Here is a 22638-nt window from a genome sequence, read left to right as displayed (position 1 = left end):
CCAACAGCCAATGGTATCTCGACAACGTCATTCTGAGCACGGAAAAACAGGAACCCTCCAAAATGGAGCAATCTATTAAAACAAGGACAAAATTGATTCATCAGCAATCTTATCTAGTCTTCAGTTTGGAGCTGCAGAGAAAAATCTCACTTCTACCCGCGTTCTGGGTGCTTACTGTCACAGTTTTCCATCCATTGCAATCTGCATTAAGTAAGTGATTTAAATTTTCAGAAACAAATTTGAATAAAATCACTTTCTGCAACATAATACATACTGGCAGTGGGTAGATTGTCATGTATACTTATCTTGTCGATAATACTGCATTGGTTTAGAATGACAAGTACTTGTAATACTGGACATGAGCTTCTGAAATTAAATGTCGATTTAGGTCTGTACTTACTGACCTAAATGCGTTTCTAGGCATGTAAATTCAGTGATATGAACCCATATTCAGCCTCTTTTATCGGACAGTTTCTGCTATACACGTTTTATTTGGACAAAATCAAAGTCCCACTTTTTTGGCGGGAAGATTTTCATATTTTTCAATATTGGCTTCGTCCATCTTGAATTGATGTATCATCAACAGGCTCCCAGGGAGAGCAAACCCGTAAATTAAATCAAAGAAGGGGCAAAAGATGTAACCAGCAGACCTGAGGGTAGCTCGCGTTGCCTATTTGGGAATGAGAGCACACATTAAAACGACCACAATTGCGAAGAAAAGAAATTCCCTGGACACTTTTTGAAGACACGACGGAAAGAGTCATAGGTATCCGGATAAATTGGTCTATGATATGAAAAACAATACCCATAATCTCATCGAGAAGGACAATTTAGAAACAAACGTATGAAAAACTCAAGGTAAAAAAAACAACTGGCATTCTCATTCTGGACAAACCGTGGAAAATAACTGTCTCTAAAGCAGCTTCTCTTTTATACTTAAATTTAGTTGAGAAAAAAAGACTAATTTTTTCTTCGTATATTGGATTTTCCAGAACTTGTATGTAATTCGACGGACAAAAACACAAATTCTCTAAACGGCTTTGACCGCTAATTTTTTCTGACAAGAAAACAAATGAAAGATAAATTCATGGAAAAATTTTTGGAGCTCTCATTGGACTGTCTCTCTATCGTTACTTGATGAAAATCGGAAAAAAGATGTACATTTTGCGTTTATGTTGGATGATGAATTCCAATCAAAATTTATAAGGGAATCAAATGAACCCAAAACGAGCATTAGCAACTGCTATTGAGCATTGAGATGGGAACACGAAACCAAATATGGATGACGATTTTTTCTTTTACTGAAAGCAAAATAACAACCGTGTAATATTCAACAATTAGTCACATACAACCCAACCGCAACGCGCAGCCAAGCAATGTCATTCAATCCCCATCAAGTGTTAGACAACTGCCAAATCTTTGCAGCAGTTATGGATCAAATTGGATTGAGTGGATCAAATTCTGCACAAGGAGCAGAATGCATTAACTGTGCCTTGAAAACCGATTAGTAAAGGTATTGCGAAGTTCGGTTAAACTTTTAACTCTAAACAATGTGAATAATGTCAAAACAGGCACTGCAAATGAATCAAAATAATAAAATCAGCAACCAAATTGATAGTAAATTAGTAAACGTATACAATGCAAATTAAGATTCCAGATGTGATATGATAAATGGCGATTGTTTTGCAATTGAAGACAACAAAGCCCATTCAACGGCAGCAAAACCACTTATTTTAAAAATTCTCAGTTGAAATTGATAATAAAATTATTTGTGGATTGGAACAATAAATGCAAATAATTATTAAAACATTGGCAGATAAAACTTCTCACTGCAGTTCTGACACATGTTGGGTATAACACTACTCTAATTCAAAAAATGTTGATTATGTAAATTTACCAATTTTGCGCAGAGATCTGTTCGATAGATTTGGATTGTCATTTCAACAGAGTTAAGCCGCAGACAAAAGTAATATATAAATCAGCGATTGATGCCAAGTCAAAGAGGAAATTGGCACCAATTTTCTAGAACGTGTATGTAATTCGACGGACAAAAATTTAATTTCTCTGAACGTCAAAACAGTCAAAATTTCTAAGTCTGCAAACACAGCTTCAGAGACAAATGTCTCAAATGAAACGAAAAACACATTAAAAAATTTAATTGTACAAATAAGGCCATGTTAATTGACACAATTAAACGAAACATTCATGCAAACGCAAGCACTAACAGCGAAATTTACAACACAGGATTTAGAGTACATATATAAACAACCGGAGTTTAGACCCAAAAATGACCCATTATTGCGAACATCTAACGTTTCAAAAATGAAAAAATTATAAAATATCTAAACGAAGACACGGTTCCAGTCGTGGACTATTTGAGCGACAGCGGATGGGACTAGCAAACAGCAGTGTCATTGTCATAGATCAAGCTATGAATGATACTCAGATTGCCGGTTGATTCGCACAACCCCATTCAAAGATCTAGAGCGTCCCTGAAGCTCAGACCAGCCAGCAAATTTAGTCGGAAATTTAAAAGAAATCTTGAACGACTCTATGACACGAAGGCACCAGGATTGTTTGTGGAAAGAAAATCTCCAGACACCCAGTGGTAAGGAAGTCGGGATCCCTGATATGGGAGAAGGGAGAAATGAAAATGCCAATTTAGGCACAAAAGCCCAACGAAACATGCCACTCTAGATTTTTGCTGACAAGTTACCGCACTAACATATGAAAGTAAAGGACAGACACGAAGTACAGAGGCGATATCAAAGTTCGTCATTATTATTCGGACAAAACTTTTGGAGCGTCATCGCTGAATTCAAATTTTTCCAAGCTCCATGGTCCAGCCTCAATCAGCAATTTCCAGAATCTGCAAACGTGACGCGTATCCAAACTTCAAAGAGCAGAAGACAAGCGCCAAGTTTCTTTGGTTTTTTGCTCAGCAAAGAGAGATCTACAGAATATTGAAGAATCAGAAAATGTTGAGCAAAACCAAAAAAAAACCTGAAAAAACATCGAAGGGAAAACCGGAAATGGAACGAGAAGTATCATAGAACCGCCGTTAGATTTATTATCACGATAGTATCTGTAACTTACATAGGAATAATTAAAACACACAATACACAGGAGGACATGGCTACACACGTCCGAATCACGAGGAATTGCATTTGTTAAACAAAACCTAAGATTTTGTGGCGTATGCCACAAATTCTTAGGTTTTGTTTAACAAATGCAATTCCTCGTGATTACAACTATGAATTTTAAAAGAGTGTCTTATGCTAGTGTGCCATGCAGAAAACTGGATACCAAACTCTTAACAATAAACTCTATCTTGTAATTAAACCCCGATTAAGTATCTTGAAGAGTTCAAAAAAGCCTAATATTTGCGAAAACTTAGAGCATTAGCATTCAAAAAACAAACCAAGAGACAGACAAATTAGATGGTCTATGCTCAATAAAGTTAACGCATAAACGTATGATAACAACCAGTTATAACATAAAAACAACATAAAGACATCTTCCAAGTACAAGAAAAGAAAACGTAGCGTATTTCTTAATTTTTCAAAAACTCGGATTGGAGAACAATGGCATTGTTCCTTTTAGACGCCTTCAATTTTTTGTGGAATACGACCAATTGCAGTTTAAACTTATTAACTTAGAAACAGGTTTGTAAAACAGCAGATTTTGCAAAAAAAGCATTTAAAGTCTGTACAAAAATGATTTACTTGTCATCCATCTCCTTGTCAAGTATTTACATCTAATAAAACAAAAACACGGATTAAGAAAACAAAGTTTATGGCTGTTTTCCATTTCATTTGAAGCTCCAGTGTTTCATGTTGATTTTTGAGTTATCCAAAAGTGTTAATATCAATTGTAATAGATTTTTTTTATACCTAGTCAAATGATTGGGTAAGGATCAACACTGAAGACCACTTGAAAAAAATGGTCGGTAGGTCAAAAAAATGACACAAGTTCGCAATGAGCAAAAAATTGCTAAAACGATTGCATTACTCTTGTCTCGATTATTAAATTGTCAATTATTTGAAAAATTTAGATTTTAGTTATTCAATTTTGTTATTTCATTCGAAAACCTGTATCCCATTCAAAAGAAAAGTATGTTTTTTTCAAGAAAAAAAATAATAAATAAAATTTTACTTAAAAACGCAAGAAGAATGGTAAGTATCTGCTAAAAAAAACGTCTGTTGGTGCCAAAGAAGCCAAAAACACAAAAAACTTGTCATCTCAATTTCTTTTAAATTCAAAGCACACGTAATGGTTTTTTACGTGGTGCCTCCGGAGAATAGAGAGCGTTGACTGATCGGGTTTGAGAATAAAACACAATGCAAAAACCGTAAACAATACAAAAAAGTCAATTTCTCACAAAGCTAGTGCACAACAGGCCAAACGTTATTCTGTTCAATTTCTGTTTTATTTCGAGACTTCTGAAATGTACGTGTGGTCTGAAGAGAGTGGGTCTAGATGAAGTTTTAGAGACAGTCTTGCGATAATGACTGCGGTACTATTTAAATTTTTGGACGAACACCGAGTTGTATTCAAAATGGCATCAGAAAATTAGTAAATCTCATAGAGCACACTAAAAATCTATAAATTAATTTATAAAGAAACTGGACGTCTCTTCAGGTGTTCTTTTTGGTCGAAAAGAAAATAAAGCAATGAGCCTATGAAAAGAAGATTCGTTTTCATAATTCGTTTCGAAAGTTGCAGATTTGATGGGGGTTGGTATAACTACGTCTGTCTTGCTAATCAAAGGCAAATACGGTTAAATTGATTTCATAGATAAGAAAAACACTTCAAATTCTTACAGATTTTCTGAGATCTTTTTGGTGATTTTTTGAATAAGAAATCTAGTAACAATTTCTCAAAAAATTAAGATTCAATTAACGAGGCAAACCCTTGCAGAGGTTATGTAAAAATTAAGCGTATTTTGTGATGAGCAAAAAAATGGCTGAATATCATTGGAAACTGGATACAAAAATTAGATTAATTTAGCAAAGACGGGCAGACGTTTATTCCAGATTAATATATGGGAAATTTCAAGTACAATGGGCTCTCTCTTCACTTCAAAAGAAGGTGTCCGCTATTTTTTGGTCATTCCATTTAATAAATTTGGACAAAATGGGCAAAAAAATTGTTTGATGCCCAATACCCCTTTTAAAAAATCTAAATTTTTGTCAAAACTAAAGTATGGTTTAGCAAAAGGCCAACAAAACTTTTCAGCAATCATAATTTTTGTTCCGACCCCTCTTGAGGGGGGGGGAACTATATACTCAACTGGGCTTTTTTTGTTCAGTCAATTTTGGCCGATCGATATATTCATCCTAGAGAGTTGAGACTGGTATCTTTAGAAAGCTTCACCAGCGTAGAACATAGGATTCAAAAGATTCTTTTGATTTTCGATTTTCACAGGGAGATATCGAGGTTTAAACTTTCGAGAAAATAGAGTGAATTCCGTTGATTTCATTAACTTTTTTCGGAATTTTTGACTAAAATTTCGCCAATTTTGATAAAATTTAATAAAATTTTTCATGAAAATGTTGTTGATTTTACGTTTAAAGACAAAATGCACTGTCGTCTATTTTCATTGAGTTTTTTTGGTCAGAATTTCCGGCTAAAAATTTCACAAAATTCAGACTTTTTCATCAAAAACAGCACGAAATAAGTTTCTTTGGTCCACTCTGATTAAATTTGCAGGAAGTGCACACCCAAACACCACTAATACAATCTTTTTAGACTGAAAAGGGGGCGAATTCCATTTCAACTTCCGTTGAGAGTGCTCTCTATATAAAACTTTGCCGTTTTTTGCTAACTTTATTGGTTGATAATCAAAAACGCAGCATTTACTTTTGATTTTTTAACAGACAAAATATCTAAATCAATGACATTGCAAAAATTAAATATTCCTAATGAACAGTCAACATTAGCAGGATTAGTTCTGTACCAATCTTGGACCGTTACAATTCAAAAAAGTTCGGATTGTCATCAGTCGGTTTTTTATTTTAAAAAATTCAATCTTTTTTATATTAATTAAATAACAGAACATTTCAAATCAAAGCTAACTACCGATAGGTCCTATTGGCTTTCTAATTAACTTGCAATTAATTTATCTAGTTGATTGCTTGAAGGCGCATGGTCGTTTTGAGTTTTAAAATATTTCATTTTTAGATAAAAATCGGCTTATTGAAATTTGCCTCCATTTTTCTCTTACTTTGGTTAACTTGTAGCTTGGTGTCAGCAATCAAAGAGTGCACCTTCTTTCTGCTGAATTCAAATTTAGTATTTATTGCGGTTTTATGCCTTAAGTTATGTTGTTCTGGCTTTGACACTACTAGATTTCACAAATTTTTTAATTTTTAGGTATTTGCCCATTTTTCATGTTTTCTTTGTCAAACTTTGTCAAATTATCACGTTATTGTCAGTTCATATATCAAATTTTTCGCGTTAGCAATAACGCACAATTGATAATATTTAAATCCTTAAAGAGATAGATTGTGGTTATTTACCGCTTCGACAATACTTTCTCGAAGAATTTAATTGAATTTTTTAATTTTGTCTTTAACTGTCGTTTTTTCTTTGTCTTTTTAATCGTATTTCATTTCCTTTACAATGACCCGGTTTGATTGGATGTTCTTTGAAGAGTAGATGAGCCGATGTTCTGATATTAGAAGATAGATAATGGCTTAAAACAATTGTTTTCCAAAAAAAAAAGAAAAACATTTCAACTTCGCAATTTTGTTCCTTTTATTGTCTGTTTGTTACCTGGTCTCGTTACTTAAAGGTTAAAGATGACAACATTTATGTCAAGGGAAGGTGTCAAAAGGGATTGGTGTCACAAATTCTAATGTTTTTGAACAATTCGTTTTCAATTTACTGGCTTCGACACGGGTTTTTCACAAAAAAAGTAATGTAATTTTCAATTTTTGTCATATCTGACGTTCTTTTTGTAGACGTAAGACATATTCTGAACAAATTCAGGTCACAAAGGCTTCCTTTAGAGGAATAAACGCACTTATTCAATTTTTCAATTTGTAATTAATGGCTTTCATGTCTTTGGAAATAATTTTTTTTAACTTGTAGCTTGGTGTCAGCAATCAAAGAGTGCACCTTCTTTCTGCTGAATTCAAATTTAGTATTTATTGCGGTTTTATGCCTTAAGTTATGTTGTTCTGGCTTTGACACTACTAGATTTCACAAATTTTTTAATTTTTAGGTATTTGCCCATTTTTCATGTTTTCTTTGTCAAACTTTGTCAAATTATCACGTTATTGTCAGTTCATATATCAAATTTTTCGCGTTAGCAATAACGCACAATTGATAATATTTAAATCCTTAAAGAGATAGATTGTGGTTATTTACCGCTTCGACAATACTTTCTCGAAGAATTTAATTGAATTTTTTAATTTTGTCTTTAACTGTCGTTTTTTCTTTGTCTTTTTAATCGTATTTCGTTTCCTTTACAATGACCCGGTTTGATTGGATGTTCTTTGAAGAGTAGATGAGCCGATGTTCTGATTTTAGAAGATAGATAATGGCTTAAAACAATTGTTTTCCAAAAAAAAAAAGAAAAACATTTCAACTTCGCAATTTTGTTCCTTTTATTGTCTGTTTGTTACCTGGTCTCGTTACTTAAAGGTTAAAGATGACAACATTTATGTCAAGGGAAGGTGTCAAAAGGGATTGGTGTCACAAATTCTAATGTTTTTGAACAATTCGTTTTCAATTTACTGGCTTCGACACGGGTTTTTCACAAAAAAAGTAATGTAATTTTCAATTTTTGTCATATCTGACGTTCTTTTTGTAGACGTAAGACATATTCTGAACAAATTCAGGTCACAAAGGCTTCCTTTAGAGGAATAAAGGCACTTATTCAATTTTTCAATTTGTAATTAATGGCTTTCATGTCTTTGGAAATAATTTTTTTTCGATAAAAACAAGTTTTGCATATTCTTGCTTTTTTCTTTTTGGTTTAATTGTTACCTAGTTTCATCAGTGAGAGGTGACATAAAACATTTCAAAGGAAGGTGTCAAAAGCAACTGGTGTCTCAAAAATTAATGTTTTAAGAGAATTCGTTATGACTTTACTGGCTTCCACACGGGTTTTTCACAAAAAAAAGTAAATGAATTTTTGATTTTTGTCATATTTGACGTTCTTTTTGTAGACGTAAGACATGTTCTGGATAATTGCAGGTCTCGATGGCTTCCTTTGGAAGAATAAACGAACCTATTCAATTTTTTCATTTTGTAATTAACCTTTTTCATGTCTTTGGAAATAAATTTTTTTCGAAAAAAAAACAAGTTTTACATAATTTTACATTTTTTTCTTTTTTGTCTAATTGTTGCTTAGTTTCATTAATGAGCGAACACATAATACATCATCGGGGTTCGACGAAGGTGCAATCGAAAATATTTTTTGGCGGCCAAAGTGTGGCTTTACGGCTTCCAAAGCATTTTCTGGCAAGTTTTCAATAATTTTTTGTTTGTTGTCTGTTTGTTGTTCGTTTTGTAACTGCATAAAAAATTGAATACCAAGAGTTCTTAATTCCCTTCTATAGAAGCATTTGTAATTGTAAACCGATGGGATGTTTTAGTTGACTCCTAATGGTTTTCATTACTTTCGAAATTGTTTTTTTTTATATTCATCGAATTTCCTAACTTTAAAGTTTCTGTTATTTATTATCTAATTGTTACCAAGTTTTTTTTTTGAACTAGCGAAAAACCATTTTTTTCTGGTCATTTACCAGTTGATTGTTTATTTTCAGTTTTATCTGACGCTATTTTGACTTTGTTTTTAAGTTTTGTTTTTTGAAACGGACATAAATTTTTTTGTGTAATTAATGTTTGTTGTTGTTTGATTTTGCCGTTTGTCTTCGCTCGCTTTCTTAATATCGGCATATCTCATCAATCTAATGCATCATTTTTACTCCACTGACTTATTTGCTTTGGAGGCTATTTTTTCGTTCATACACCAGTTTTTTTTGAAAAATACTTGAATTTTTTGTGTTTTTCTATCTGTTCCTCATTTGGTAGACAATTATGCCAAAATTGTGGATGAGCGGGGTCGGAACCTTATGTGCGATCGCACATTACCGAGCCGCCTTGTTTGTCTAAAGTATCAATATCATCATGATAAAAACTTACTTTTTTGTAACAAAAATTGAGTGAAAAACGCGGGAAAAATGTACAAAAACTTGAACACGGATCGAATTATCATAATACGTTAAACCTCGATAGCCATTCGAAAAATATGGTAGCCCTCCAAGCTATCTATTCTACACTCGACAGTTTCGTTGGCGATACCATTCATGTCGTTGTGCGTCAATTGACTCGATCGGCCAAATTTGACTGAGCAAAAATCAGAAGAGCAAACAGTTCCTCCCCTCCCCATCTACATGGGTCAGAATAATTATCAGGGAATTTTAACAAAATACTCATCTCAAGCTTATAGCTGTGAGGAAAAATTAGACAGAAATGAGTAGTCAAATATATTGAAATGGTTTCAGTCTTTCTCTTGCCATGCGACTCTTCAAACGAGCGTTCTGTCTTCGGAATTGTTAGCATCCTCGTTCAAATTCTTCTATTTCTGTCTGCCACCAGTTACATACCACAGGACAACATAGATCACTCATGGATAGGTAAGTTGTCAATAACTAACAGCAGGTTAGTGGATTTATTGTGTTCATGATTTTTTTCTGATAACTCTAACAACTGAAACCAACAAATGCGCCTTATGCAAGACAATAGCTTGCCCATTTACTATAATATGCACAATTTACCGGACCTCATATTAGGCTCACAGAAAAGCCGAGGAATTGAAGATGAACCAATAGAAAGCCAATACAGAAGAGTTATTCAAAAGGATGCTAAAATTGTTGAAAGTGGAAACTTTTTGTTTTTCATATTTCCGCATATTTGTATTTTAATAGCATCTATATCTCCTGAAATGGAATAGAAGGGATTTTTTTGGTTTTTTTCAGGAATCGGTCTTATCTTTCAACTTGTAATGGCAGTTCTGTCACTGGTTGCAACCTCAGTTATAACAACTTTGAGCAACTCTGATCCAGCCGTGAAGAACGTGACCGTTCCGCCTGATTGGCTCAAAAAGGTTGCATTTCATTGGTTGAGCTGTTTCGGCAGCGATGACGATTGCGAGAGAGACAATGGGCAATCCCCAAGGACAAAAAATAATAAGAACACGAAAATGAGCTATCACGGAGTTTGCACAGATGATCGAAGGTGTTCTGCTGAAACGGTAAGGTATTCAAAGCATAACCTAAGTAGTGGTCCCAAAAACACAATAGTAGTAAGTAAATACTGTCTCAAGAGAGGGGGGGTTATCCTACGATACTTAAACATGGGATAATAGGGGGTTATCCTAGACGGAAAGGGATTAACTTTCATTCTTTACCAGATGTGACTATTTCCAAAGCGGCAAACTTGTTTTCGGTCAAACAGCCAACTTTGTTCTAAATTTCGTTCCGATAAGAGCTGCAAGTGAACAATTTATTGAAACGTATTTTAGCACTCATAAACACAAAATTTACCCGGTTAGGAATTCAAAAGGCGCAATTTACGGAGTTAAGTACAATAAGTTTATTGTCTGCGTGCAACTTTAAATGCTGGTTCTTCTTCATAATCGCTAGTACTACTTTCACTGCACTCATTAGCTTCATAATTAATGAATGGGTTAGGGGAGGAAGAGCTGGAGCTGGTGGTAGCATCGAAATCTACGATATCATCGCTATCAATATCGTCCTCGTTAATAATACTTGTCATTGCAAATCCCGGGTCAGGTGTTTCCCATTCTTCCGGGCTTTCAATTATTGTTGTATCCGGTACAACAAAACTATTATTATGCTCCCAGTTTGGACTCGAATCTAGGAGAAGGTGAGCATAATTTTCTACATTTTCGTAGTCCCACTCTACTTCATCGCTATCCCAAGAAAAATCTTCGACTCGGCAATGATCAATTTTATAGTGGCCGAATGGTAGTGTTTTAATTCCCTCGTTCAAAATGTGGCGTTTATTATCAAAAGCAGAGAGACATATTTTATTCGTTGAAACCGTTTGTAGAACATGCTTTTCCGAAACAATCCTTGTGTTTTCAGCGCGCAGTGTACTACCAGTCACAAGTGTATTATTGTAGTCAGCATGTCGAAGCAAATTTTGGGCTGCTCTTGTTATTCCTTTGGCGGTCTTTTTTCGGTTACCTGTGAACAGCAAAAAGCAGTCAAATTATGACAATCATACAAGGTTAGTTGGTACTTTGTTAGTTTTTTCTTGAATCATTAAACGTAAAATACTCACTAGTGGAAGTAATGCTGTACAGCTTTGGCTTCAGGCATATAAACTCTTTTATATAATCCCCAGCAAATTCATCTTTGAATTTTAAGACGACGCGCTTATTTTCTTCGCTGTACAGTTCGTGATCTTCTGGGTAATTTGAGAAGTCGAATTGATCAAGAACATTGCTCTCCTTCAGTTCACGGTAGAGATCTTCACAATTGATCCGGTATAGCAAGCTATCAGTATCACTATAAAGTAATCGACATTCAAATGAAGATCGCATTGTTCCATAGTGAAACTGATACATGTAGTATTTCGATAGATCAAGTATTGTGGCCAATACAATAGTTGGTGTATCCCAATAGATCTTTTTTGGGCGGGAGGAGAGAGCTGCCATGTTCTCGCCAAACACTTTGAATGTATCAAACTCAAACTTGCTTACTAAATTTAGGGTTCGTCTTGCGTCTCTAGTAAGCTCGATTTTCATCCGTCGACGTTTCGATTCGCAGTTTTTCCCATAAACGGCGTTGTTCATTAGTTTATAGAAACTCTCCTCAAATTTATTCGAAGCCGCTTGTCTCTTCTCACTGTTCAGGGTTATATAGGGTGTTAACGTATATAACGATGCATTTTCCTCACTACTAATCCCAAGTTAACATACAGTTTCAACAGCTTGTAATGCAGCACATAATGTTCTTTGTCGAAGAAAGTCTGCAACAGTTTTGGAACTTTTGAGGGGGGTAAGTTATGACTCTCTCGCAAATTCACTTGGTAGTCACTGAGCCAGTCATCCTCAACAATATTTTTCGATGGTGCGAGGGGGAAGTCCTGATGGTAATCGTGTAGACTTGCTGGATAATGCAAGTCGACTTCCACGAAGTAACCGACAGGGTTATTATCAGGACAGTTTAGTATCTCAGCCAGTGTAATATCAGAGTTCAGCGTAAAATCTGACTGAGGGGTTTTTCATTTTGCATGACGCCACCGTATAGGTTATTGGCGTCCACGCAGAAGCCAAATGTCGAGGGTTATGAAGAGTCGTAATCTGGTAAATATTTGTTATTTGCTCTAAACTTTCTCATCTCGTAGACTGAGCATACTCCCGCACGTACTGCTCCTTCTATCATATCGAGGTGCTCGCGTTCTGTAAGCAATTCGACCTCCGCCTTGCATATTCTCAAGGATGCTTCCTTAGCCATATTTGGCAGTGTGTAAAAGTGCATGCAATCGAGTTTGTAGGTGGAGAAACTGAGCTCTCTGTGGAATTCACAAACGCATGCGAGAAGAGCGCAATCGGTTTTCAGGTATGCATCGTGGTAGTCTTGTAGAGTTTGGCAATTCAGAGTGTTCCACATCGTCTTGGCGTGGTTCAAGTTTTCTTGAGTTATTGTTACTGCGTTTTTTTCTAAAGTGTTACGTCATTCATTAAGAGGCGGTAAGGATTTTTCGCTGAACTTTTCTCGACCGCTAACATATGAATAGAGGTAATATCCTTTTTGCTGCAGGAGCTTCAATTCTGTTGAGGATAGGTTAGGAAAGACAGAAGCAAGCATTCCAAAACGATCTCTTGGTAAAATGTCAACCAACTTTTCGAGAGACGAATTTATCATCTTGAATGAATCAATGAACCTCAGATTTTCGTACTTTTTGATCACTTTTCCATCATCTAGGGTTATGGTCTTCACGAGTACTCCAAAATTCATGGAAATGTATTTTTCATCACTAGATGGAATTACACTTACAGTGGTCGTTGGCTCACAAGATTGGAGGGCTAAACAAATGTGATGAAGATCATAATTTTGTATTTTATGACCCACCACAGGGGTAAAGTTGACGTTCCTTCGTGCTCGATTGCATTTTTCATGAGCCCAGCCAAGAAATTGTCCGCTGTAGTGGCAGTGATCCAGATCAATTGATGATTGTTCATCATTATCGTCAAAGGCTTCGTTGCATATCCAACATTCGCTAGCTGCACTTTTCGGATACTGGCTACGGTCACCTCTGAAGAAAGGAAAAGCTCAATTGCGCTTGTATATATCCTTGGCTAGTGTGTGTAACATGTTTACAAATTTAGTAATGCAGTCTTCAGAGCTGTCCACGTGGAAGAAGATGGGTTTTGTTGAGTAGTGATCAATTACCGCAAGTGAAAACCCACAGGGCTCGTGTTTTTCAATAACTCTGGTGTATGAGTTGTTCCCGTGGAGCGTGCATCCTGCTACTGGACACAAGAAGGATTCGAAGTCAAAGTAAATGACTAATGGAACAAACCAGGTAGCGGCTAAGTTTTTCAATTTATATAAATATTTTTCCCGGAGCTGGTAATCGAAAACAGCCGGCGCATTTTCACAGTAGGTTTCCATATGTGCGGTAAGCTTTGCAAGGCCTTCTTCACACAACCAGAAACATTTCCGGCAAATATGAAACGTAAAGCAAAATTTGGTATTTCGGAGTTGACAGACTACCTTAACCAAGTTGGTAATCAACACATAATGGTAACAGTCTGCTTCGTATAAAAGCAATAGGTCCATTGTGAAGTTTGAGACTCTGAGTGGAAATAAGTCTCTACCATCATAACCAAAAACGTTGATTCGAACTTCATTTAGATTTTCGAACTGATTGATGTCTTCTAGCCCCATGGGCATATCGAAGTGTCCAGTTGGTTGATGAAGGTTGGCTTGCTTGTAAGTTTCGGGTGAAGTTTTGTCTGTGTTGTAGTTCCTTCCTGGTCGATCTAAGCTAATATTGTTGTGCATATGATATGCAGCAACATAGCAGTAAAGGAAGCAATTTGCGTCCTCATGGTTACGAATATTAAGTAAACTGCGGCAATTTTGTAATTTTGATGGTATTGCAATGTAAGACGAGCCGGTTATAGGTCGGTAACGGGCAAAGTTCACAATTATTTTGATAACTTTCTCAAGCACCTAACCACTACCATTAGAGGCAAATGTCGTTAGCACTATCATCATCTTCTCGACCATAGTCCAGAAGGTCTCACTGCTAATTCCCTGACTATACACCGGTGTCATGAGCGAATTTGCATAAATTTCAATAAGCTCATCTTCCTGATCTTCGTTTTGACTTGGCTTTCGGAGTTGAAGATGAGCACTAAATTGAACTTTTTGTGATCCTTGTGAGAGTTTTTGTTCTATAAGCGAATTGATTTGTGGTTTATGCTGGAACATGAACTGAGCAAGGATTGTGTTGGCTTGGGTTGGTGATGGCGGCAGATGGTAGCTCTGAAGGGTACCATTAAAGGCAGTTTCGGCCGGCGCTTGAGTTGGTTGGAATTGATCGCCAAAGACAGGTAAAGAATGCAAAGAACTCATATGCTGAGCAAATAATCTGGTGTTGTTAAAACCCATATAGCAGAACCGACAACAATTTGTAAATTTTTGATGACAAGTCCTCATGTGTTGTTCCAGTTCAGAAAGTTTTCTACAAGTGAATGTACAAATACAACAGGTAAAGACTGGTAAACCTACTTCGTCGGGATGGTAGCGATGCTCATGGCGAGATTGATTTCCTCTGTTTGCAAAAGTTGCCGAACAATATTTGCAATTGAAAACCATAGTCGAAAAATTCAAGATTCAAAAGTTAACAGAGATAATGACAACTTTCGTAAACATGTAACTCAACTTCAAATGGCGAATTTATTTCTATTCCACACGAGGTTCATATAAGACGCGCGTAATTCAAAAACTTTCAAAATTTTCGAATTTGATTGGATAATAGGAGCGCGTCCCCGCTTTAGTCAACTACTATGAACATATCAAGTTGCGTTGAACGTAAAACAGTGCTTGACTTTACATTTCTCACTGAACAACACTGACATGACAAAACTTGTTTGTTATTTTCGAATTAATAGTACAGTATATAAAAAGGTTTTTTTAAAACCAGGGGTAGTTCCTTTTAGTTATTAGTTATATGTGAGGTAACAATGCTTATCAATTGCAATTTTTTTGATTTGCTAACTTTTAGGTTTAGTCAAAGTAAACTTTTATGAATTTTTAATGATCTTTCAATCAAATATTTTAATCTTTTTTCTTAATTTTCATAGATAATATGCTCCAATGACATAAGGGTAGAGGAAACATTTGTGTTTGAACCCGTTAGATGTAATATTACACACTAGTAGCCTACATAAAAAGAAAGTTTTGATTTGATTTCTATAGAATTTTTGAATAATATTGCAAAAACATCGCTTTTTTGTACACTTTGTTAAATTTTAAGTACAAGGGATGCTTTGGACGGTTATCATGCACAGTTTTATTACTGTCACGGTGTTTGAACAGCTAAAAAATCTACTAAAAGCAAATGAAATGTTCAGTTTTTTTCGCTTAATGTTGCAAAAAAAAGCGATTTTTGTAGTTTTTTTTACTGTAGATGCCGATGGGTGCGTCGGACGATGTTGGTCATCATAACCAAAAATGCTCCCCGGGCACTAAAATGTAGGACCCGACAAGAAAAAATCCCTCATCTTTATCAGGAAAAAAGTTAGATTTTCTGTCAATCATGATCAATCAATGTCATCACATGACAGCCAATGACAAGCCCCCTGTTGCAAGCATTTTTCGATGACAGCTGTTATGAGATGATTTTGTCTCCAGCCCCCAAAAAATCGGTTTTTTGGAAAAAACCTGGTGTATCATTATTATTTCGGGTACTTCAATTGCTAATTAATGCCAGATGTTAATGAGACGTTAATGTCCAGATGTTTTGAAAATCGGTGAAGGAGCCGTTTTTCGACCCTGACCCTTATGACCAAAAGTGACAAGCATGTACCAATGATTACAAATCCGTTTAAAATAATGGGAATTTTTTTTGTTAATCACTAATTAGACTAATTAGCTGCTAATTAGCTGTTAATTAATGGTTAATTATCTGATGAAGGATTGAGTTTATTTTGACGAGCGTTATGAGCTTTTTTGTAGTACAGTGTCTGATAGTGTCAACCCAATAGTCAGTTTCATCCCAACTATCTGTTGGAGCCGACTTTTCTGGGGTCAAAAGTCACCATGAAAAACAAAAAAAAATTTTTCGTTTTTTTTCAACTTTTTTATAAGAAATGTGGTCAATTTTTTTATTCATATCGGTAGCCCACAAAAAACAGTTGGTGATGGCCTTCAGGTTTTGAGTTTTCGTTCCGTCAAAAAAAATTTATAAAGCAAAAAAACCGGAAAAATCGCTTTTTTTCCTCCTTTTTTGCTGAAAAAATGATGTTTTACTAGTTTAACTAACACCTGAAGGTATACCCAACAGGAGCGCTGATATTATATCAGCATACGAAGAACGATTTGCTAAATGAAGTTTTTGTTTGATAAGGACTTTATGCATTTTTTGAAGCTTTTGTTCAAACCTATTTTTACATTTCAATAGCTTTCTCAACAAATTTTCTCTCAACCAATCAGAAGCTTGTTTGCTTCCTGCTATATATTCGAACACGTTTGAACATGTCCATTTTGGAAATTTTCCCCCAACTTTGTCTAACTAAACGATACTATTTTTGTGAACGTGTTTGAACATGTTTATTTTTGTAAAATTCTGATTCTAAAGTCTGCTAGCTATGTAAAAAAGATTAAAAGACGAGTGTCAATTAGAGAGCTATTCAGAAAAGCCAGTAACACAACACACCAAAGTGCAAAGGAAAAGCAATTCAATATTAAATAAGTCGTTAGAGGTCAAAAAAGTCCATTAGAGAGTCTTCTTGTCTTCGTTTTTTCGGTGCTGCGCACACTACTGGAGTTTCCGAGCAATTGGGTGTTTTGAAATCGGCTGAATTTGTTCGGGGTTGTAGTGTATGAAAGTTTGAACCAGATAAAATGTTGACATCAAACTGACTTGCAAAATTGTCAGAGATCTTGTTCTTCCTCTGGAAATCCTCAAAGAGTGACGGACTTGGGGTTGGAGTAAAAGTTGGGCTTGGATCCACAGCAGGAGTTGTTGGAACACTGACTGAAACACTCGGTGGCTGACTGTCCGGTGAGGATGGTGATGATTTGACACCCCACATATCACCCAAATTTTCGTAGGCTTGATATGTACCGAGTTGATTCTCGAATAAGGGCACACAATCGCAGTCGTATCTGTACAAGAGACGTCTCACTTCCTCCGGCAAAGTTTCTTCAGTCGAATGCATTTGTGGTATAGTTTTTGGTGGTAAGTGTCCTCCAGAAGTAATGATACTGGATTCAGCCGGCTCCGAATTTTCCGGTAGGGCAGCAATAGCGTTAATAAATAGCTTCGGTATCAAACAATGCTGGTAAATGTACCACAAATCGTTTTTTTCTTTTCTGTTGTATCAGAACGACAAAATTTTCAAACACGGTTTGGTAAACAAGAGTTCTCTCAAAAGAGATAGCAGACTCCGAAAGAATTTTCACGGACATTGTTTTGAAGTTCAAGTTCGATTCAATAGTTAACTGTTAAGTAAGAGCAAAAGAAAGAAATGAACACAAGTACAAAATTTTTTCCCAACATGTGTTTCGCAAGGTTCGCCTTATCTAAGACCAAACAAATGATTGGAGCATAATCACACCTAGTTGCATGATATATTGTATATAACTTGTGGTTAGCCACACTGTGGTTCCTTTACAGAGTAATTTGGGGTCACATCTGTTTTGTATTGGTTTTATGTAAATTGTGTGTGGTCTCTGCACGATACTATCTAGGGTCACATCTGTTCTAAATCAACTTGTATGTAAAATACATGGGTCCCTACACTATTAATGGTTAACTTTCTCCCACACAGAAGTGTGGGTTGTGCTGATAAATTTATTGCTTTATATACAAAACACATGTACTGGTTATCTTTGTTCGCAAGTAGGTTCTGGTGGTTTATAGAGGTATGGTCTTTATTAACTATTATCTAAAAATGAACACAAGTACAAAATTCTTTCCCAACATGTGTTTCACAAGGGTCGCCTTATGTAAGACCAAACAAAAGATTGCAGCATACCTTTCCGTCACGCCTACTTGCATAACACAGCTCTTTGTTTATAGCATGTGGTTAGCCGCACGGTGGTTCCTTTACAGAGGAATTTGGGGTCACATCTGTTTTGTTTTGGTTTTATGTAAATTTTGTGTGGTCTCTACACTATACTATATAGGGTCACATCTGTTCTAAATCTGTAAAATACATGGGTCCCTACACTATTAATGTTTAACTCTCTCCAACACAGAAGTGTGGGGATGTGTTGATAAATTTATTGCTTTATATACAAAACACATGTACTTGTTATCTCTGTTCGCAAGTAGGTTCTGGTGGTTTATAAAGGTATGGTTTTAATTAACTTTTATCTAAGGTCACATACGTATAAAAGTCTAAAATGAACAGTCTCAAGTACGTTGTGGGGCGTACTTGAGATTGTATTTACCAATCACTTGGATTTAATTAAAAATATGACGACACTGGTTTAATCCCAACTTGCCGCGCCTCCTAACTTCGTAGTTATTTACATTAAGAGCAAGTGATAAAACAAGTTGCCTACCATGCCTTTTACTTCCTCAAAAGACACACAGTTTGGAGATTGCTATTTCGACATTTCCCAAACTGAAAAGCGTTTGGTCAGGGCAACTTTAAAAACTTACGAAAGAACCGGAACATATGTGTTTCTAAAGTTGTTCAAGAAAGCGGCCGATGATTACGAGTTTGAACAGAGAATTTCTCTAACTCTAGAAGAGTTTGGAAATTTAGTCAAAAAAGCAGAATAAATACGTAAAGCTGCTGCAACGCAAGATTCAAAACCACCCTCAGCAAAGAAGCAGAAATTTGATCAGTGTAGTAGAGATGGTGGAAGCAATGTTTGAGCGCTCTCCCAACTATTTCAAACAATTTCAAAAGCAGTTCAAGTTTTTAATTGCTGATGAAAAGCCAAACTTAACAGCTTCGAATAACTATGCTGTGTGTCCTCATTTTGAGTCTGAATTTTGTCAGTTACCAACTAACCATTTTCACGTTCTGATTGAGAGTGCAATCGATGTTGAGACCATGAAGCCAATCAAAATTTTTGCAGTTCCCTGTCTCTTCACTACCTTCAGACGCTTATTTTCAACCTCAACGAGTCTGGAATTTAAAGGAGATACATTTTCAAAATTACAGCTTGCCGTCGACTTTAATAACAAATCTGGAGAGAAAATGGATACAGCAAATGTACGCAAGCGACTTCCACCCTTGACAACAGCGGCAACCAAACTATCAAAATCTACAGCGGTCACTAGCGGAATCTCAAAAACATTGGCGAGATCTACATCAATTGTACCACAGAAAACAATTCACAATTTTGTGTGTTCTACAATTTATTCGAAAACTCAAACTTATCAAATTAGTAGTGAAACTTTAAAAAGAGTGGAATCAATTTTGAGTGGTCCTCACTCTAGTGCTTTTTGTCAGATTATGGATATGTTTATGAGCGGTTTTGGAAAACTAAACATTGATTCTGATTTACTATTTTTTCGTCTTGTATAAGAAGAAAAAATTCAGTTTTTAAAAAAAATTTATTTCACAATATTAGTTTTGTTAGAGCATCATGTGAAGAGCAAAGCGAATCAATTGAAAATCACTACAATTTACAATTTGTCTATCATCAAATATTAAATGAGCAATAAAAATACAAAAGAGTCCACACAATTCTGAGTTTTGACCTTGAATTGGTTGGTTTTCAAGTAATTGTTGAAACTGTACATTGTTTTTTGCAAGTCGTTGATAGATATTCTTGTAAGAAGGCAAGGATCGTCCAAGGGGATCAGCAAACAGAAGATGGTCGTTCTTTTTACATATGAGGAGCCAGTGCATGCCAGGACTTTGAGATTTTGACGCGTTTACTATTAAAAAAGTGTTCGATTTCAATTTTGAAGGAAAATTGTCTGCTGCAAATACATCTCGAAATTTGTGCTTTAGTTTTTGACATCTCTGAATTAAACCATTAATATCATCTTCGTCCATCATCAGTTTGTTAGAATATGTTTTTTTGACACTCGTCGCGCAGTATCAACAAAAATTGTACTAGCTTTTTCTCCAATAATAAAAATTTCAATGTTGGTCTGTAACGCTGCTGAAAACTTCAATTCGATAGATATGGAACAGTTTGTTAGCCCCGGGTGTGTAAAATCATGAGAAGCTTGTTGGGCGCTAGTCAGATCAAATACCATTATAAAATGGTTGGGATAGTCTGACAGACTTACTCCATGCCCATTATCAATATAGGCTAAATCGGATATTGTATTAAAATAAAGGCGTTTGTTATCATTTGTAGATATTGGGCTATCAGCCACTGGTAACCCATTGCGTTGCGATAAATATATATCTGTTCCGAGTCAAATTTTTGAAAATGAAAAGGATTTTGCATATTGTTGCCCAAAAAAGCTTCATTCGTATTGAGACAGATTGCTAGTCTTCGGATTGGCTCTCGTGCAAAAATGTCCTCCTGCTTCCAACTATGCAGACCAGTTGAAGCCAAAAACGTCTTTGTCAAAGTTTCAAAGTAGGGATAGGCAGCAAGGCTAGTAAGCAAGGTTTTTTCAATGGCAGACACGACCTCGTCATTCAATGTCATCTTGCGAACGTACAAATTAGCTTCAACAATTTTCACCTTGTAATGTTTTGCAGCATCATCCGAAATGATAACAAAATCAACAATAGATCTTCTGAATGCAATACGAAGAGTTACACCACTGAGCAGATGTTTAAAAGTGCATTCTGCTAACTCTCTGACTGAGTTTTTTCTTCGAGCAATTTCACCTGCTTTTATTGCAGATGGATCTTCTTCGTAAGAATAGCCTTGACATGCCAACCAAGTTTCTTTGCGTCTTTGTTACGTGAGAACTCAGTTTCTATAAAACTCTTGTGTGCGTAATTTCCATTTGCGTTAGAGATTTTCAACCCGTTGGCTGACACTGTGCAGTCAGAGAAAAGGGAATGTAGCACATTATTGCAAAAGTATGGAGCATCGGTTTTAGCAGTGTCAGCAGTAGCTGCCCCGTCATATTTGAGATCAGCTCCCTAAGACTGAACAATTTTGCATTTGACTTCTAAACAAATTTTTTGTAAATCAATAAAGTTGTTACGGTCACCAGTTACCTCGAACTCTAACATGGGTCCATCAGGACTATAAACAGGTCCCAATTTTTGACAAACACTTCCATCGAAAGTCACCAAGAGCGCCGGCTTCTCAAACAGATCCAAAGAGCTATGGGTTGCTTCGTTTGGTAAGAGGTTAGCGGTCATATTTAACTTGAGAAAAGAAATCAGACCGACTTCTTTTTGGAACTTTTTGTTTTGAAATGACCATCTTTTGTTTGGTTAATGTTTTTCTTGGTGATTTTTTTGAGCGACTCCTAATCGTTTTTCTTTGTTGCCGAAATCTTGCTCCCCTGTTTGTTTTTTAACAGTGTTGCTTATTGTATTTTTGAGTGCTTGTTTGGGTAATTTTTTACTGCTGACAACGTCTAGCAGCTCTGGAACACTTTGCTTTAAAAGTTCTTTTCCAATACGTTTTGCAGTAGGAAGAATGAAACGTCGAGCTAAGGGTAAAGCGACCCGCTCAATTCCCGCAGCTAATGCACCAAAACCACTGCCTTTTTGCCTGTAGTAGCCAGAGAAATGTGGTAAGGATGTTGCTTGGTTAGCGTAATAAGAGTCCATGCTAATTGGAAAATTTTTTGAACTGAAGGGTTAAAATGACTTTACCGGTTCCCGAAAAGGGAACCAATTCTCCCGTTTCTGTGCGAAGCTCAATCGATATTGATTGTATGGTGTTTGATAAGAGTTTTTTGTAATCTAAATTGGAAAAAACAATTCGATGAGTTGGTTCAAGCTCCCAGACACTACCGTTTTTCAAACGTTGTTTTGAATCAATGACTCGAAGCAAGGGGTCTTTTGTATCACCGACGTACTGGTATACAATAGTATTCGTATATATAAAAATTAAGTGCTTTCCTGAGCAAAGATCAACGGGAAAATCTCCATAGTATGCTGCCGTTTCATCACTCTTCATTAGTCTGTTTGATGTTGCGCTTTTCATTTTGTACCCTATGTGTACTCCACTGCCATCTGGAATGCCCGAAAAACCGATAATGCTCGGAATTTCTTTACTGGGAAAAGTAATTCCTTCATTTTTCCCCATCAATATTTCAAACTTTCCAGTTTTCTTGATCTCTCTGAATGCAAAGTTTGGTAGTCCAACAGTTCGTTTGATAGTAGTTAGTATGTCAACAACTGAGTTATAAGTTCCTGTCATGATAGACAATTTTTCAACGTTATAAGGACGAGAGATCACATTGGCTTCTGTAGCCCTTTTCTGGATGTCTTCGTACCCTTTTAAGCTATATACTACCATG

General features: G+C 35.9%; 1 protein-coding gene across 1 annotated transcript in view; it reads left to right on the top strand.

Moving 5' to 3' along the window:
- Positions 1–6: 6 nt before the first annotated feature.
- The window catches only part of LOC142344007 (uncharacterized), a 30535-nt gene continuing 7903 nt past the window's right edge, over positions 7–22638 (top strand). The window contains exons 1-3 of the mRNA XM_075395447.1: positions 7–210; positions 9519–9650; positions 9993–10267. Of these exons, the coding sequence (XP_075251562.1) occupies positions 63–210; positions 9519–9650; positions 9993–10267 (555 nt within the window). The 5' untranslated portion in view covers positions 7–62. The remainder of the gene's footprint in view (positions 211–9518; positions 9651–9992; positions 10268–22638) is intronic.

The sequence above is a fragment of the Convolutriloba macropyga genome, chromosome 8 (genome assembly GCF_964194025.1).
Source record: "Convolutriloba macropyga chromosome 8, txConMacr16.3, whole genome shotgun sequence".
NCBI classification, from domain to species: Eukaryota; Metazoa; Xenacoelomorpha; order Acoela; family Convolutidae; genus Convolutriloba; species Convolutriloba macropyga.
The sequence above is the reverse complement of the archived record's forward strand: the minus strand, read 5'-3'. Positions and strand labels throughout refer to the sequence as shown.